General features: G+C 47.4%; 1 protein-coding gene across 2 annotated transcripts in view; it reads right to left on the bottom strand.

Moving 5' to 3' along the window:
- Nucleotides 1–10,096: 10,096 nt before the first annotated feature.
- Nucleotides 10,097–18,469, bottom strand: part of LOC122375488 (hemicentin-2-like) — a 43,462-nt gene continuing 35,089 nt past the window's right edge. For both annotated transcript variants that reach the window (XM_043354897.1, XM_043354898.1), the window contains exon 5: nucleotides 10,097–12,735. In XM_043354897.1, the coding sequence (XP_043210832.1) occupies nucleotides 12,626–12,735 (110 nt within the window). In that variant the 3' untranslated portion in view covers nucleotides 10,097–12,625. The remainder of the gene's footprint in view (nucleotides 12,736–18,469) is intronic.

Raw genomic sequence — 18,469 nt, 5'->3', positions numbered from 1 at the left:
AAAATGTATCTACAATTTGCCCCTTTTTACCCCCCTCTACCCCCCTATTGACATTTTTTTTTAAGAAATGTAGATCACGTTGAGCGAAATCGAATGCCGTTTGAATTTTGAAAATCGGCCCATAGATCTCGAGATATCAGGGGGGTCGTAAACAGCCCCCCTGCCACCAATAGGGGTAGCTAGGAGCCTGCCACTAATTAGGGTTAAGTTAACACAAGCAGTAGGTAAACTGAAAACACAAGTGTTGAAAAGTTGAAAAGGCCTTTGCAGCGCTCACGCCGGGTCTATAAGACTCCTGAATTTTGTTGAAAAATGTGCTTAAATTAAACCTCAAGAAATGTCTTCCTCTTTAATTCTTTTTCAATACGCTGCACTTTTACCAATTGACTGGCGCTTTCCTTTGCGCCTACTACTTTCGACGAAAGCGGAGGGTGATGACAATTCGCATCTGAGGGGAACTGTTTGAAGTTAAATAAAATCACCTAATGACATTTCACTCCAAAGCGGCAAAAACATTTCGTCAGCAAGAATGTGGTGCTATTCTTCTTAGATCTTTGGAATCAATCTAAGTCAATTCATTGAATAAAACGAGATATCCGAAGCAAAAAAGACGTCGCGCACACACCTATATAATATTGATGCTGCCACTTGCCAGTTGCGTAGCTGAAGCTCAAGGTCGTCCTATGTGCGCTGTCTGAATACCTATGTGTTCTCAGCGCTTTTTTATGCCCGTAAACACCGTTCGTCATATAAACAGCGCTCGTAATTAGGTAGGTACTATTGCCGAGTCTTCGAAACAATGGGAAGATACATTTGCTCATATTTCAACTGTATGCACAATGATCCAATACGGCTGACATTTTGATTTCACTCTACTTATCAAGGTATTTTGTTTCGTAAGCTAATTTTCAGTACCGTCAATTATAATCACCTTTGCGCATCCATCCCATCAGCTCTATATACGCTTTACTGCTAAGCTCATTTTGAATGCGAGAGCCTACTTTATTTTCACAGAGTGTCCCAGCGAGACGACAACAAAGAGCTAAAAGTTCCACTGACTGATGGTTTGTTTTCGTCTGTCTCATCATCATCATCATTATCTCTCGTCTCACCTCCGGAGGCGGCCTAGGTCGATCCTCTCCCACCCGCCCACCGCCCACCCCGCTCCACCCAATCTCTAACGCTGAGGCGCCAACATCGATCCCACGGCACGATTCAGACGTCGTTCGGCGCGTCAGAACCGATACACAAATGCGGTCGGGCGGTCCAATCCTACCGGCAGACCGCAGCCGCGCGTCCATTAGCCCGGTCAGAGCTCAGAACCGCACCCGGCGGCAGCGCAGACGAGACGGCTCAGACCGTCCTCGGCACGGGAGGTGACATGGTCCCGGGCCATCGGCGCCGGTCTCAAACCATGCCTCGACAATGTGGCCCTGGAGATGACAGGGCCCCGGCTGTCGGGAACAGACGACGGCTGGGGGGGGGGGGGGGGCTGCATACCGACGGCGAGGGACCAGCTCATGCAGGTTTGGAGTGTTTCTCTCATTATAACCTGCATAAAACATAAAATAGTGGGCTAGCTTACTCCCGTCTATATCCTGAACAGTCATGATTCATCTAAATCGATTCGTTTTTGCTGATTATGTTCTTTTTTCTCCTCATTTTACCATTTCTGTTGAAGGTAATGTTGTTTTGACTAATGATAAATTACCTTATTGTATCCCTGACGGTCCAAGTTTGTTTGTTTGTTTGTTTTGTTGGGTTAGGCCCTTTCGGTCGACAAGACCATTGCAGAGCCGGAAGGATGATAGGAATTAGGGGGAGACATTGGTCTGGGCAGGCACCCTAGTGAGTCACCGGGGCTGAGCCCGTCCAGAGGACAGGCCACCCAGCCCCAAGGCACTCACTGCACCCGGCTACGGGGTGCGCTCCCTCGGGAGCAGCGGTGCCGCTCCAAGGGAGCAGCCCGCATGAGATAAAGTTGCCTGTCCAGCCCGGAGGGGGGTTGCGGCGTGGAGGAGAAGGATTTCAGTATCCTGAGGATAGAAGCACGGATAGGTGTGACGGTCCAAGTGCCATATTTCTACAATGAAGCTTGCATAAGCGCTCTTGATGGCTAGTTATCCTAAAGTTGGGCAGCAAGTCGCTTTTAATTTGAATTTCTGAAACCAGTGACGAGTGAACTGAAAATCTAGGCCTTACTTTTGCATGAAACTAATCGTAGGTAGCGTTTTAACCCGCGCATGACTGGGGGGGGGGAGCTCTACAGAGCCCCCCTCCCGTTTTTCAGCAATATCTTCTAAACCGTTTGAGGGGTCAGCACGAAACTTGCGGTACCTTTAAAGACATCAATTTGACACCTTGTGTTAAAATTTCAACTTTCTAGCTACCATAGTTTGACCGAAAATGACGTCAGAGTGACGCCATGTCGGCCGATTTTCATGCAAAACACTGAATTACGGCAAACGCTCTCAAGAGCTCAGTTTTAAAGCTAGATCCATTTTCTTTGCATGAGTGGACTACAAATACACGTAGCTATCAAACTGTTATCTCGAATTTTCGATTTTTTTTTTAAATTTTGAAAAATATGTATTTGCAATTACAAGAAATATATTTTTATTTTTTTTTCAAAAAGTTTTTGACTTTTCGCAAAAACCGGAATATATGTGATAGAACACACACTGATGAACTACATTTGCAAGTTTTAGCCCAATATCTTCAAAAATAGCCAAGTTTTTCGCACTATTGTCAAAATTTTACAATTTTATGTTTTTTTTCAAATCCATTTTTCAGTACGTTTTTGATGTACAGCAATATAAATGGCACCATCGTGTTCCTGAGCTCAAACTGCATCTGATAGACACCTTTTTTGTTGAAAAATTTCATTTTCAAAATTTGACCTTTTCTGACCTGAAAGTGACCCGACCCCCGGTAAATTCAGCTGACAATGACCTCAAATGACACAGACGACACTATTTTCGAAATCTACGAGTAAAATGGACCATAAAACATGCGTCACGTGACCGATACATGATATAAAATTTTCGTGACCTAGGATGACCTGGCCTTGACCTTAAAAATTCGAAATAAAAGTTCGGTACCCTCAGGGTATCTAAGGCATCCGTCAAGGAGTGCGTAAACCAAAAATGAGCCTGATCGGACCGGCCGGCCGGTGGTCAGAGCCTAAATTGTGAACTAGCAAAAATGTCGACAATTTCTACTTTGACCTGACCTGTGACGTCATCGGTGACCTTGAGGTCAATGAAAATAGGTTTCGTTCGACAGTTTTTCCAGGGCTATCAGACGCCGTTTGAATTTTGACGATCAGCCCAGTAGTTTCGGAGATAGGAGGGGGGCTCTGGAGAGCCCCCCCCCAGTCACTCGCGTTATGGAAAATACCCCAGTCATGAGCAGTCATGATACTAGATTAAGCTTATGAACAAGAAAAAGGCAAGAAATTAAAAAGAAAGCGAATGCAGATACACCTGTGACATAGGCACTGAAGCTTTATGTTTGCTGCGTCAACCCAGTCCTTTCTACGTTCGCACAAGGAGCCTATACATATGCTGTTGATGTGAGGCAGCTCCACTGGTATAGAAGAACCTACATACATCTCAACATTTGCACTGACGGCTGTTGGTGAATGGGGACGGGGTTATGAATCCTCTTCCTTAGTCTAAGAGAGAATTGATTGAGCAAAAAGAGCGATGATAACCAAGTAGGAAATCAGCCGAGTGTCAAATGGGCAATCACGATTACAATGCGTACTGCTGCCATAGGGACTGTGAACAAATTGCTTCTTTTATCTCGCGATAAAATGTTTGCGCCTGAAAGGCTTTCCGAACAAAACTTGAAGAAAATCAGTTTTAGCACATTCAAACGCTCTTTTGTTCGCAGCGCTTTAGTTAGATGCATTGTAGGACCTTTGAAGAAGTTCTAAGTCATCCGAGCCGTTGTTCGCTGTTTTTTTTCTTCTGCAAGAGCTCCTCAGTACTCATTACACAGGGGATGCCACTGGCAGCGCACGATGATAAAGCTATTTCACTGAAAACAACATAGCCAGTATGGACGCCTTGGTATGGACGATTGGTGCTTCCATCCTATATATGGCCTTTCTTCCATCAGTCAATCGCAAGTCGTACGGAAGAAAACCTACGTGTGGATGGTAGATGGTGCATATCGTCATGGAAAACCTCGATCTTTGCTTTCGATTTGAAGTGTCTTTTGAGACCGTCTGCTGAGATAATTTTCATTCCATGCATAATTTTGACTGTGAATGGAGTAAGATCTCTATGGGTGCTCCTGCTTCTTTTGACCACTTTTGGCTTCAGAGAGATGCTGAAGGTGCGTATAGCCTAACTATTCGCAGACGTATTTACGGCTTCAGGCAGCCGGCTTGCTTCCTCTTTCCGTTGTCCTGTGAGGATGGATGGACTGGTGACCGATGACTGATGCATAGCAACATTTGCTGTGGGATCATCTGTTTGTCTTAGGAAGGAGGGCTATAGGCACTAACTCTGTCTCCTCGCACCACCAGCAATTTTGACATCACCGAAGTAGTAGCGGTAATTGGAAATTTTGTGATAAGTATTCCTTCCTTTGCATACATGAATTATCCAGCACCACTTGCCGCCCTTCGCAACATGTGCAACGAGTCGTCAAGGTGTTGACATAACATGAATTACGCATGGTTCGTAGATGAGCTCGAACTACGCGTTAATCAAAACGAAAGCTTTTAAAACGACTCGTTTTTTCCGGATACGCCTATCGGCCTCCATCTGAGTTCATTCGGCGCGCGGCGGGCTGTCGCCGCTGTGTGACAGCGGGAGGCGCGTTCGCCGCCAATCGTAGCCTGTCAAAGGCTGACAATCACATCCGGAGTGACATGAGCAGCCACCTCTCCGCCGGGAAACCAGCAGCAGCCAATTTCCGAGGCGTCACAGCGCGGCTCCGCCGACCGCGCTGACATCTAGCGGCCGCCGGCCGAACTGCGGTCAGTCGATCGGAGATCTGTCCGGCGCAGCGCGGAGGCCGGCCACCCGAGGGGGCGGCCAAGCTGTCGGTCGCAGATTCCCAGAAGTCTGGTTTGAATAAAGGGAGTCGGAGTCGGAGCGAATGGAGCTCCATGGCCGCGTGGCGGTCGGCCGGACACGGTCGGTCGCTGTCATTGGAGCAATATAATGAGGCCCGCGGCTGATAGGGGCGGAAGGACGGGTTGAAGCCGGGAGGAGTGGAGTGTGAGTGAGTGAGTGAGTGAGTGAGTGAGCGAGTGAGAGAGTGAGTGAGTAAGTAGTGAGTAGGAGCGTGAGTGAGGCTAAGCTGTGCATTTGAGTCAAGATTTGCATGAGAGACCTTATGCCACATATGTTTATACGCATCCCGCATCCATCAGCGTATGTAACGTGTAGGTATGCAGTATGCGTAGATTAACCTCCGGGAGGACCGATGCACGAATGAATGATCGGATTAATGGATGGATGAGCGGATGGAGAGCTACATGAATAGTCTGACACAGCCTGCATCCATTGATGCGTCTCACTTTTGTGTATAGATGAGCGTGCGTCCATGTCCGTAAAAATATGTATGATTACACAAGCTCTGAGCATTTAACCCTCGCCGGCCATAGGGTTTTTTCGCGATAGCTCCGAACACGCTGGCGATAGAGAGCTGCAACTTGGCATACCTGACCTTTGATCCAAGCCGCATCTTTTGACACCAACCGCATTTTTGGGTCAGGTCAGGTCACTGACCTATGACGTCATAAGTGAACCTCTGCACGGTCTTCAGATGTCGCAACTTCGCAACGCCCTCATTGCCAGAGGGGATGTCACAGGGAAATGAAACTTGCAGAATCTAGTGTCCAATATGAGTCTCACAACTTGTATATCTCGGATTTTTCCTAAAGGTCATATGAGGTCAGGTCATTTTCGTGACCTCACCATTATAAGTCAATGGGGAAAAATGAAAACTGCTATTCTGGCGCCGGGAACGATCTCCAACTATCTCAAGCACACAGAATCGTGATTTAATGCACTCCTTGCAAGGTTAGATGCGTCACTTTTGCGATGTTGACCTTGCGTGACGTCATTTATGACGTCATCAAGGTCATATTAGTTTTTCGTCAATAACTCTTGATCAAATTGAGCTAGCGACTCGGGAAAGCCACCAATGGACTCAGCAAGACCTGCCGAATCGAATGATATGCGACATGACCTCTTTCGACCAACTTCGTGACCTGGGGGTGCTGACCTGACCTTGACCTGAGGTCAACACCCCAAGTTGACCTGACCCGAACAAAAAGTATATCATTCGACGCGCCTGAGCGAGGCGAACACGATGCCGCCAAAATCGCGGCTCTGCGGCCTTTTTTGCGAAGTTATTCACCAAAAACTGAACCGTGCCCTGGGGCACTTGACCTGACCTCAGAGGTCACCGGTTGACCTAGGACCTTAAAATCGGGTACCAATCTCTGCGTCTCGTAACGGCGCACACGCTCGTTTTTTCCGCGACGCGCTAGCTCCACCAGGGGCGAAACGGCGATTGGGGGGGGGGGGGTCGTACCCGCCCCCCCCCCCTCGGCCGGCGAGTATGTAGAAAACCAATAGGTCCGGCGAGGGTTAAGAGCAATAGAAACAATAAAGGCAAAACAAATCAAGCTTATCTTGTCACCTAACCTTCGCCCCAGTGGGGGGGGGGGGCATATGTTACCACCCTGTCGCGTTTTTTGCGTGTAAATAAAAAACCGCGGCGCGTAGCGCCGCGCCGCTTCGAGTAGCTTTTGGTACATCAATTTTGGACAATGTGTGAATTTTTTTTACCCCAGGTCATGTCAGGTCAGGTCACCAGGTCAAGTTAACTGACCAAGCCTAAAAAAGTTTGCAATCATGTCCAGCCTGCAGTGTTTGTCAGAGGGGTTTTAAACTTGGTGGATTGCATGATGTCATGGGTGCCTACAATTTGTATATCTCGGATTTTTTATATGCGTGACCTAAGGTCAGGTCAGTGGCGTGACCTTTCCATTATAAGTCAATGGAGAAAAACGAAAATGCCTCTAGATCCGTGTGTACGCATAGGAACAGTCCAAATATTTCAGAATTACAATGATTTGAACCACCAGTGACGACCAAGGTGTCTTTTTTGCTGATAGCCTCTTGAAAGGTCATCCGAGGTCATTTGAGGCTACAAACAGTTTTTTTTTGCCAATAACTCTCGATTGGAAAAAGATAGAACGCTGGGGTTGGCGTCATTGTGTTTGTCTTGCCGAGACGCATCGACTGATATGCAACATGACCTTTTCCGGTCACCTTGACCTGAGGTCAAATTTTGAAGTTGACCTTTCAAGGTCAAATTATAGTTCATTCGACGCGTCTCGGCGAGAGCAACACGATTCTGGCAATATAAATGTCCTAGCTTTTTTGAGTCAAAAGTTATTGTTAAAAAATACTGTTCGTTAAAACAGCTATTTTTGGAGTTTTTGCCCTCTGGAGGCTAAACCGTTGACCTGAGGCCATTTTTGATAATGACCTTATCAAAAGGAGAGTTCAAAAGCTATCGATTGCTTTTTCTAGCGTTTTTCTAGCTATCATAGTTCCTGAGATATTGGCATGTTTTCTGAAAAATATAATGACAATTCGCAAATTCTGACCTTTGATGACCTTTGGTGACCCCCATATTGCTCTAAGATGAAAAATGACTGAAATACTTTCAAACGTACGCATCGAGAGCTATCGACTGCTTTTTACCGCGTCTTTCTATCCCTCTTAGTTTTTGAGTTAGAGGTGGGTGGTAACATATGCCCCCCCCCCCCCACTAGGGCGAAGTTGGCTGAGACCGCCACTGGGGCGCGGGTTGCTGCCAGTTCTAACCAGTCGTAAATGTTTTGGTGCCTGAGACTTAAGAGCACGGAGTATGCATACTGAAGTCCAAATCCAAGTCCTCAAAGTCCTGGATCTAAGGACTGAAAACTTATTTGTAAAATATCGGCTCATTGCTAGTTGTTTTGAAAAAAAATATATTTATTTACTTGAAAGCCATGGAGATGATGAATGCACTTGTTGAAACACTAGGGAAAGTTCTACAGTGCAATGTAAATATAGATTGCTTGTCAAAGTTCTGACATGCATCTTTGATCACGGCTCGCCACGGCAGTCATTTCAATTTTGTTGGTAAGTCAAAGAGAAAGAATGCACGGAAGTCTAGTTGCTCTTGGTACCTGAAGTTTATCTTTAATTTCAATGTTTATTTTCAAATTCGTTCACATCGAAATAGGTTAAACAAAGCTGTATCTCGAAAGTGCTGACATCGTCTCGTCAGCTGTTAACCCTAGCCAAGGCCTTTTTGATAACGCAGACGGCCGGGTGGGGGTGGGGGGGGGGGGGGAGGAGGCAGCTGCTACGACCACCCGGGCAACTCCTGCCGATTGGCTCTTATGACACAATAGAAACGGAAATTTACAGGGTATGGGTGGACCCACCTGTTGAAATTTGGTAGATCTAGATCAATAATGCTTTTACGTTTATATCAGGACAAAATTGAAAAAAAAATTGATACCGACTTGTATCAATTCTGATATCGACCTGGCATGTTGGACCATTTTTGTGAATACCTTCGCTTGAGTATAATTTTGTGACAAGAACGTGTGTGTGGGTTTAATTTGCACAATACCCTCAGACAGAACGAAGGCAGGTATCATCAATTGGTAAGGACTTAACTACGTCTTCCAGCCAGGCCTCCGTCTGAGCTGGGATCAGGCTATGGCTGCCACTGTGGACCATTTTCGGAGCTGTCTAAGCCGACAGCCGATTGTATCAGTTCGATGGATCGACATGAAATTCAGACCACCGTAAAATGTAATCCACAGAACCTGCATAATAGAAATCCTGCATATCAAGAAAGGAGCGCCTCTAACTCGCACGCGAATGGTAGTCGGAATGGACATCAAATGCTGCTTGTTTGAAATCGCGGTTGAACAAAACGATAAAACAATTTTTGCTGGATCAATATTTTTAAATGCAACTGAGTCTCATACTTTAGTTTTGAATTTCAGATTTCTATGACTCATGGAGCCAGAGCGAAAGCCCAAAACATTCTGAAAAGTAATTTGCAGAACCGTGCAAAATAACAGGTCAGACGCTAGGCTGTCTGGTAGTGTCATATGAGAGGAAAGCAAGCTGAAACTGAGAAGTTTGACAGCTCTGGCCACCCGCCGAAACATAATCCTCGGGAATGGCGTCAGTTGCTGCTTTTCCCAGTTTTAGCCGAACGTCGGCGTGACACTCAAGGCTCTCAGTTGGTACGACATAACTGTGAACTCGCGGTCAGCTAAGGCAGAAGGAGACTGGAAGAAGTGTCATCGTCTCAGATGTGTCAGCGTGTCATATGTGTCAGAGCTCGACAAGAGTTGACGGATGCAGTAACTCCCACTCCCTTCCACCCTTCTCTCTGCTCCCCCCCATTTACACTCATTTTACCCTCTTCAATCCCTCAGTTGTAAAGGTCCCAGTAAAATGCGATGCCCGCTGCAGTGAGTGACATCACGACCTCACTATGGTAAGCCTCTCGCACTGATCCCGTCGTTTCTTGGATGGTGCCAATCCTAAATCGGTCGTATCCGGAACACTGACGGTCCATCCAATGGGAGAAGTCCGGGAAGACAGCCGATATATAGGGTGTGAAGAATACGTTATCCGGGGAGATCCAGCGCCGGACGTGGCTGGTGGGAGCGATAGAGCAAATGACCGGCTGTCGAAGGCTAATTCTAACTCAAACGGGTGCTACCGCGTGTCGTAGCGTGAGAGCGAGGCTAGTATCAGATCTGCTGGCAATGGGTGATTGTCAGAAGCCTAAAACGGCGCATGAGTTATGTGATCCTAGGCGCTGCCAAGTGGCATACTAGATACAGGGTGTAACGAAATCATCCGCACAGCTATTCTTTTTGCCATATCCGTTCACACGGTTTGTTTTCTGATGTTATAGGAGCGGGGAACTGAAAATACCAGTCCTGTTGCCTAGTATCCGTCCTCAACCCAGCGATTATCTTTGAGCGATGACTCTTGCTCATACGGGATCGCATTCGCACATAATGCAGCCACTGGTGTATCTTTTCCGTACCTTTTGCTTTTATTTGTTCCGTTGAGTGACAAGTCGAACCACGCATTTCATACATTTGTACCGTAAACAATGTCACACACACGCACAAACATACCCATTCAGGCACGACCGCGACGGACAAGTGACACATTGAAAACAACAACAATGCAAAGCACAACCATATCGCCCGCGATCCAGATGGCATGACAAATTTGCCCCGATGCGGCACTTCCAGGAAATAGCTCATACGGCTGGCGAGTGATGGAACAATGAATTTAGGGCATTCAAGAAATGTTTTCTAGAAACGCCTGTATTACATCGGAAACGACACTAATTATAGATATGCGACCGTAAATAAACCTCAGGTAAATAACTACCTCGCAAGCAAATCAATGCTACTTTACCTAGGAACTACTTAGGCCATATGTGAGCATCAGAATAAATCAGTTTACATATCACAATTATAGTACCGCAGTACTTACGAGAACAATAGGTAAGTACCTTGGAAAATGCTTCTGCATGCGCTACATAAGCGTGACATGGCTGCGTTGAAGCAATAGACAGACAAAACATATTTAACAACCAACAACTAAACGCATGATTTGATTGATGAATGATAATTATCAAAGTAAGATAACTACTTGAACAATTCACCACTCACTGATGGAATTACAGTAGTTCCTTTTTGGTAATAACAAAGGCTGCAGTCTCTCACCCATTGGAACACATACCGCAAACAGTGAAGACCGAAGGCTTGCATGGTTCCAGAGACACATGTCCCAGCATCTGAGCCTATCACTCGCACTTACCATAATACCTACCTCTTCCATTTTATTCTTCGAAATACGATCGCATTGTGTGTAACCGAATGTATGCATTCACACTGGTGGCAAAACAACAGTTCCGTGTGCATTCGTTTTTGCAATTTCGTCTGTTCAGAACCAATGGGAGGTGTCAGAAATGCCATTTAACATCGAGCTTTCCTGAACATTTGCCAAAGACCGCTTTCCGCTAGTCTGGAATATTGATGGCCCAGGATACCTGATAAATTATATCACGCTTCAAGTCACGGTTATTGGTGATGGTATTGCATGGATTATGGGCAGCAAATAGCTGTGAAGTATAAGCCTTTGAATCTATTTTCTAGTTCAGTTTTCAAGCTGTTAATGGCGATTTTATGGGACATATATCTGAACAAATATGACTGTACACTTGTACCTTAATGCCATTACAGCTTTGTTATCATTAATTGTAAACGAATATTTCCGCGGACTTCGATAGTATCTGGTTTTCATCGCAAAAATGCTATCAAAAACAATTAACAAGCTTGGAATGTCAAATACATTTAGATCTTTACATAATACCACTTGCGGTCTTCAAGTGATACGGTTCTATCAATGATGAGTCGCTTTGGCATTTCAGGTTACTCGCACCAAATCATCCAACAATAACGTTTAAGCTTTCTAAAACGGTTACTTCATTTGTGCTCCATACTAAAGTATGCCCACTTCGTAAGTGCAGCGCTCAATTCCTTGATTCTAATAACCTCGGCGATATGTTGTTAATCCTATCAAAGCCCTGCGCGCATTGTCTCTCCGCCGATTGCGCCAGTATGTACATACAGACACATTAAGACATTCTTTGGACGCCTGTCACAGCACACATCGCTCCAAATGAACACATCATCAAACATCCGGTCCTTAACAGACACGCACACAAACGCCCACCCACCCACATGAGTACATACAAACGAGTACGCTACAGTGCAGCACACACATCACCCGCACAATGAAAGCCTGCACAGTACGAGATCCTGGACCAGACAAAAGTGCACACCGTAACGCGGCGAACCGCGCAACGCCAGCTATATGCGTGTGTGCGCTCCTGGCCGCTGTGAGTTTCATTGGGCTGATTGAATATACGACACGGACATATGCCTGACGGTTTGCCACCGGATGAGACTGACAGAAATTGCTGACAATGTCACGAACGTCTCACGGCCAGCGCCGAGCAGCAAGACGTGCCTTTCCCACCTCATAGCCACACGTCACATATTCACAATCCGTGGCGAACGGTCAGCGAGCGATTAGCGCCGGTTGAGGCCACGATCTGTGGTTCCTTCTCATCACACGCGTCACAACCACTCGTGAAGTGATGCGGATGATTGCGGTACGCCGAGCGAGACTCGTCGCTGTCCTGAATGAATTCCATCGTCGGCACACGACCTTACGACGACGAGGGACTGCGCGGCACACCGATATTCTCACCGGACTTACGGCGCAGCTTCCATCGTAAATCGGTTCGTTGGAATATGCACCGAGCGCAACGCATCACTCTCCGATCAGTTTACGCTTTATCGGGCGCCCAAACTTCCTCTGAAGTTCGACAATGTTTCCATCACACAATCCACCACGGACCACGCGTTGGTAGTGGAATCCCCTACACATTGCACCACGGAACGCGCTTCCGTAGTGGAGTCCCCCACATATTGCACCACAGGCAATATGAAGTCACAGCGGCCGGAGCGCAGTAGCTACTACACAGCGAAGCAGGCCGAGTAGAGGTTGATGATGGCGGAGAGAAGCAGGAGGACGGGTGCCGCGGCCTGGCCGACCCCGCCCGTCTGCATGGCCGCTGGGTGCTCCCCTGGGAACAGAACGACAGCGTCGTTAGTGACCGGAGACACAACGACAGCGCTGTTAGTGACCGGAGACACAACGACAGCGCTGTTAGTGACCGGAGACACAACGACAGCGCTGTTAGTGACCGGAGACACAACGACAGCGCTGTTAGTGACCGGAGACACAACGACAGCGCTGTTAGTGACCGGAGACACAACGACAGCTCTGCTAGTGACCGGAGACACAACGACAGCGCTGTTAGTAACCGGGGACACAACGACAGCGCTATTAGTGACCGGGGACAGAACGACAGCTCTGCTAGTGACCGGGGACAGAACGACAGCGCTGTTAGTGACCGGAGACACAACGACAGCGCTGTTAGTGACCGGGTACATAACACAGTCAGTGCTGTTAGTGACCGGAAACAGGACGACATAGAGCGCTGTTAGTGACCGGAGACAGGACGACATAGAGCGCTGTTAGTGACCGGGGACAGAACGACAGCTCTGCTAGTGACCGGAGACACAACGACAGCGCCGTTAGTGACCGCGTCATACAAAAAGACGCCACGTCGAAGTGAAAATACATAGACGAAGAAGCAGACGTTTATGAAACGACATTTCCCGACTCATAATGGTTGCTACTTTTCAGTGTGTCAGTGTGACCGTTATATTGTGGAAGAATCGTTTGCTGTCACAGCTTGAGGTGGGATTTGTCACTATCTACTTTATCTTTATTGCCACTTATCTGAAAGTAATGTCATTTTATTGGTTTTATTAATGTAATTTCTCAGAAAAGATTCGAAACATCATCTGCTCTCAACGTCAGCCAACCACTACCCACCTCCGTCATCTTGACGGAAGCCCACAAAGCAAAGCAAAACAAAACAGAATCGCACCAGCTTACTGGACGGAGCCACCTGACGCCGCTGACCTCGAATTTCGCTGTCGGCAGCTGTCGGCCGGGCTGTCAGCGCCGGACGCTGTTTCGGACCAGCCTGGCGAGAGACCGGAAAAGCAGCGCTGCTTTCCAATCACCGGACCGAGCCACTGCGGCCATTTTAGCACGCCGCGCCGCTTTCGGCAACAAGTGGCGCTCATCCTTTTCCGTCCGTCCGGCCGCCTTTTTGATGAACGGACGGCGCGGCTGGAGCGACAAACATTTTCGCCGCCGGAGATGCCGCAGTGTCGGCCAGAGGCGGCCATTAGAACGGCGTCGAATCGCTGGCCGCAGACGAGACTGCCGTGGTTTTTCCAGACAGGCAGCCCAGCGCTGCCGGCCGGCCAGTCTGGCGGATTAAGAGCTTGTCGGAAAACCAGCCAGCCGCGACTCTCCTCAGTGGAACGAACAGTAATTCAGCGACCAGACTGCTTCAGGTCGTGCCCTATTACCGTACAAACAAATCAATGTCAGCAGTATGCTGGCGATCAGATCAGACAGCTTCAGCTGTCTTATCATAACTCCCGACAGGTGATTGCGCTTTTCCGACGATTCAGCAATAGTGTCGGTTAGACGAGACGCGGCAGCTGCACCGAAGAGTGGCACCGGTCTCCCAGCAGCATATCCGTTTTACAGATAAAAACCTTATCGGCGCTGACATACGACTTCTGTCGCTGCTTTTTCACCAGACAGCCATCAGACCTTACGTAAGGCCCAGCATCGAGCTGTCACGGCTCAGAAATATATCAGACGGTGTGGTCTCCAGGCTTCCGCCCGGCCGGCGGCTTTCAACTAGCGTTACGGCGAAGCCTCGACTAAGATGAAACTGCAGCGGCTGGCGAGTCTGCTAAAAGTCGAATTCGTGGAGTCATTCGCAGTTACCTATTCACAGTTTAGTTAAAGACGAGAAATCCCTTGCTGGAACTTTCCTCTATTTTGAGACTAATCCCAACTATAGGGAGTAGTCTGAATAATGACAAAGAAACTACGAACACTTTCTTGGTGATGAGAATATGGTAGATGCATTGGGCACTGGGCGCAACGAATAAATTCGCAAAGGCAAACGGTGGCTGGCGGAAGAACGTTAAAATGCATTCTGTAAGCACTGCTCTTCTAATAATGCCTTACCCAACCGCTGAAGTGCATTCCAAAATAGCTGCTGCCAATTGCCATCCGCATGAAATTCGTATTTTTCGATCCAAACTTTTACGGTACAGCATACGAATTAAAAGTTTTATCGGAAAAAGAAAACACAACTTCGAAGGCGGCTTCTTGGGCGGCAAATGTGTATCATTCCTACTAGTGCGCATTGTAGGAAACCACCAAAAGATAAGGTGTTTTGAAGTGGAAAGCGCATTTCCGCCAGAGCCGCATATTTGCAAATTGTAGCGGGCTATCCACTATCCACTTGGACATGCCAATCGCCACCTATTCGTTTCACGACTGCTCAATCCTTCATCAGGCATTCCATGACACACAATGTTGCGGTCCGACATCGCGTCGTCCAACGTCGACGCGATGTTGGACCGACATCGCGTCAAGAGTCGACAAGAGTCGACAAGAGACAAGAGTCGACAGTGGCTACCGCAGTCTACTCCGAGACCTCCCCCCACCATCCACGACGATCTCTCCGAGCTGTGAACGAGACGATCACGGCTCCATCGCCCACTGCGACTCCCCGTCGTTCCCGTCGCTACCGTCGGCGACCGTCGGTGGCGGCGGCCTTTCCATTAGTGGCGCTCTCGGCGGCCGGCGCTCCTCTGATGACATGTTTACGGCACCGTCCAGCCCCGCGGGAGCCCCGCACTGGGGACTGTGGACCGACTCAGAGCCGGTCGTCGGCTGTCACATCCAGACGGACCCGTCGCTAGGGTGGAGCCGGGCGGCCGTCCGCACAGAGATGACCTCACTGACCGAGACAGCACAATGCGTGCAGGCTGCTGAGGCTGACGTGAAAGGAGCTGGACAGGTGTGCACTGTGTTTACGGGTGATTGAACGAGGAGCTGAGTTACCAGACATCGGCAGCAGCTAGAGGATATTGTCAGGGACATGCCGGAGATGCCAGTTCCGAGGTACAGCTCAGTGACTCTGCCCTGTTGCCACACACAACTCAGTAACAGAACTGTACAACATGAGAGCAACGCATTCCAATGACTCAGCTGTGAATTGCTGAGCATTACGCATGGCTACAGCGTTGCCGCAGAGAGCCAGTGAATGCCGAAATAACTATAACTATAGTTATTACAATAGTTATAACTAACTATGTACCCACTGTTTTCTACAGTACATAATTATGACCAAAAACGAGTCAGAATAAGCATTGATTGCTTACAACGCTAGAATGCCATGCTTCTTTTCACTACAGTGTAAGCTAAAAACTTCGTTATTTGTCTCTTGGACGCTCGGCATATATTGGAAAGCACTACCGACGTGTTTGTATAACAAGGTAAACGATCCCTGTTTTTGAAAATAAAAAAGTCATGACAATGGATGATTAGCATTGCACATCAGGAGAAATTCCCATAATGCTTGCAGCAGAAACCACCGAGTGGCATGTATTTACATTTTCGTAGCAAAGGGCGCCGGCGATTTTGTTTCGCAGCGCAGACGGTAATTTACACGGGCTGTGGTGCTGAATATGGTAATCCAGACGAGACCGCTTGAGCCCAGGAGCGCATAATGGGAGCAGCGGTAAAGCAGTGACACCCACACTGAAACCCGCAACAAGAAATGTCATTCGTCGTAAATAGTCTGTGTGCTGTTGAAAGTTTCAGTTGAAGAAACCGGATTTAACCAGTAGGTAACCAGGATCAAAGAAAGTCGGTGGCATTTTGCTGTAATTGGCTTGCGCAAATGTATAGATAACTTTTTGTTTCGCCTTTTTAAAGCTATGATTTTAGTTTTTTAATGCATTAGGCATGTGCATTGTGCATTGCTGCAATGCACAATGCTGAATGCTCAATCACTGAGCTCAACCACACGTCTAACTTCCGAACGTTTGGTTGTAGGAAGACGGGGAAAGGCAGGGGCGTCGCCACGGATTTTTGAGTGGGGGGGTCGGGTTTCCGGTCTTCGTCTTGATGGGTAGGGGTGTTTTTAGCCACACTCCCGGTTTTTTCGTGTGCCCGGAGAAAAACCTCGGCGCGCAGCGCCGCGAAAGCAGCGGTATATCTTATTGTACATCAATTTTGCATCGTGCATAAAAATCAAGCACAGGTCACCTGAGGTCAGGTCACAATGTCATGTCAAGTTCAGTTTTAATGCCTCTTAAAACTGCAATCTTGTCATTCCTATAGATTATCTCCTGACTCCTATAAACCTGAAATTTGGTGTAATGAATGGGATTATAAGTGCCAACAGTTCATGGATCTGGGATTTTACATCCGAGAAGTGAAGTCAGGTCAAATAGGTATGTGACCTCACCAATCATGATAAGATATGGGAAAAAGCACGATGCCTTCTGCTTTGACAGAATATGCTAAAAACGCTAGATACTTTTGTAGCCATGGCACCTTGTTCATTTTAGAGACAAGGTGCAGCTAATGACCAGTGGTGACTGTAAAGGTCAGTGATTAGGTCATCAAAGGTCTCTAACACATTTTCGACAACAACTTTTAATGGAGACGTTGTAGAGCGATGACAGCACCGTTCAGCTCAGTAACACAGATCGATCCATATGCAGCAGGTTCTTTTCTAGTCAGGTCATGACCTTTACCTGATGTCAAGTTTTCTATTCAAGTTCAAATTGTAAGCCATGCGACGTGTTTCGACGAAACAAAAACGATGGTGATAACATGAATATCATACACATTCACTGAATCATATGTTGTTACATAACAAATGTTTGGGCAAAATCCGTCCGTTTAGCTGTTTGGACTCTATGGTACACAAGCCATAGACCCGAAGTCATATCTGAGGCGAAGTTGGCGAAAGAGCTTTAAAAAAGCTATCGAATACGCTTTCTGTGTTGCTGTAGGCTTATTCGTATTTTACGGGTCGCTAAGGTAAAACGCTTACCAACGTAACGCTAAGGCATGCTTTCGGCCCCTTATCGAGGTAGAGCTTCGTGGAAGAGCGAGAATGCTGCCCGTGATGAGAGAAAGCCAATGATGCCCAATTTCAAGGTCTTGGCCGGGTCATCTTAGGTCAACGCCCAAAAGTAGGAAAAATCTGGCCGCCTGCTAGAACTTAGTGAGCCGTAGCTGTTATCGGGGTCCCGAGTACGAGTTTGATGTTAGTCTTGAACAAAAATGATGACTCCATGCATTTTGGGTAGATCGGGTCGGGTCAGGTCAGGGCGACCAGCAGGCTTCCTGCCGGCCATCTAGAGTGGGTGACTGACAACCACCAACGATAGCTTCGTAACATGTTACATAACCACCATTTATCAAAACTTCTTCAAACGGTTCAAACGGGCGCTAAACTCGAAATCAGCCCCAAAAACCACACTTGTAAGTGGAAGCAAATAAAACTCAAAAAAGTTAACCAAGGTCATCCATATTCGAATCAGGGATTTTTTTTTAAATAGGTGTAAAATTCATTAACTCGAGGTCACTAGAAGTTTCGTTGCAATGTACTCCTTTTTGCGCGTCTTATTAGGAAAGCCCCAGAGGGATCCACCATTGACCCCAGTTCCCCAATGCAGGCAGGTCCGAGGGTAGCAGGGCTGAGGCTAGCCAGGTACCTCGTAGTTACTGATACGTCATCCGACGAATCGACTGCAACCATTATTTTGACAATCAGACGAACGCTTGGGTCAGTTTTGACGCGCTCGCTCATTTGAGGGATAAAAGGGGACTAGAATCATATTGTCATGCTG

Source organism: Amphibalanus amphitrite, unplaced genomic scaffold, assembly GCF_019059575.1.
Source record: "Amphibalanus amphitrite isolate SeventyFive unplaced genomic scaffold, NRLGWU_Aamphi_draft 001852F_arrow, whole genome shotgun sequence".
In the NCBI taxonomy this organism is placed as follows: Eukaryota; Metazoa; Arthropoda; class Thecostraca; order Balanomorpha; family Balanidae; genus Amphibalanus; species Amphibalanus amphitrite.
This window is presented reverse-complemented; position numbering and strand designations above follow the sequence as displayed.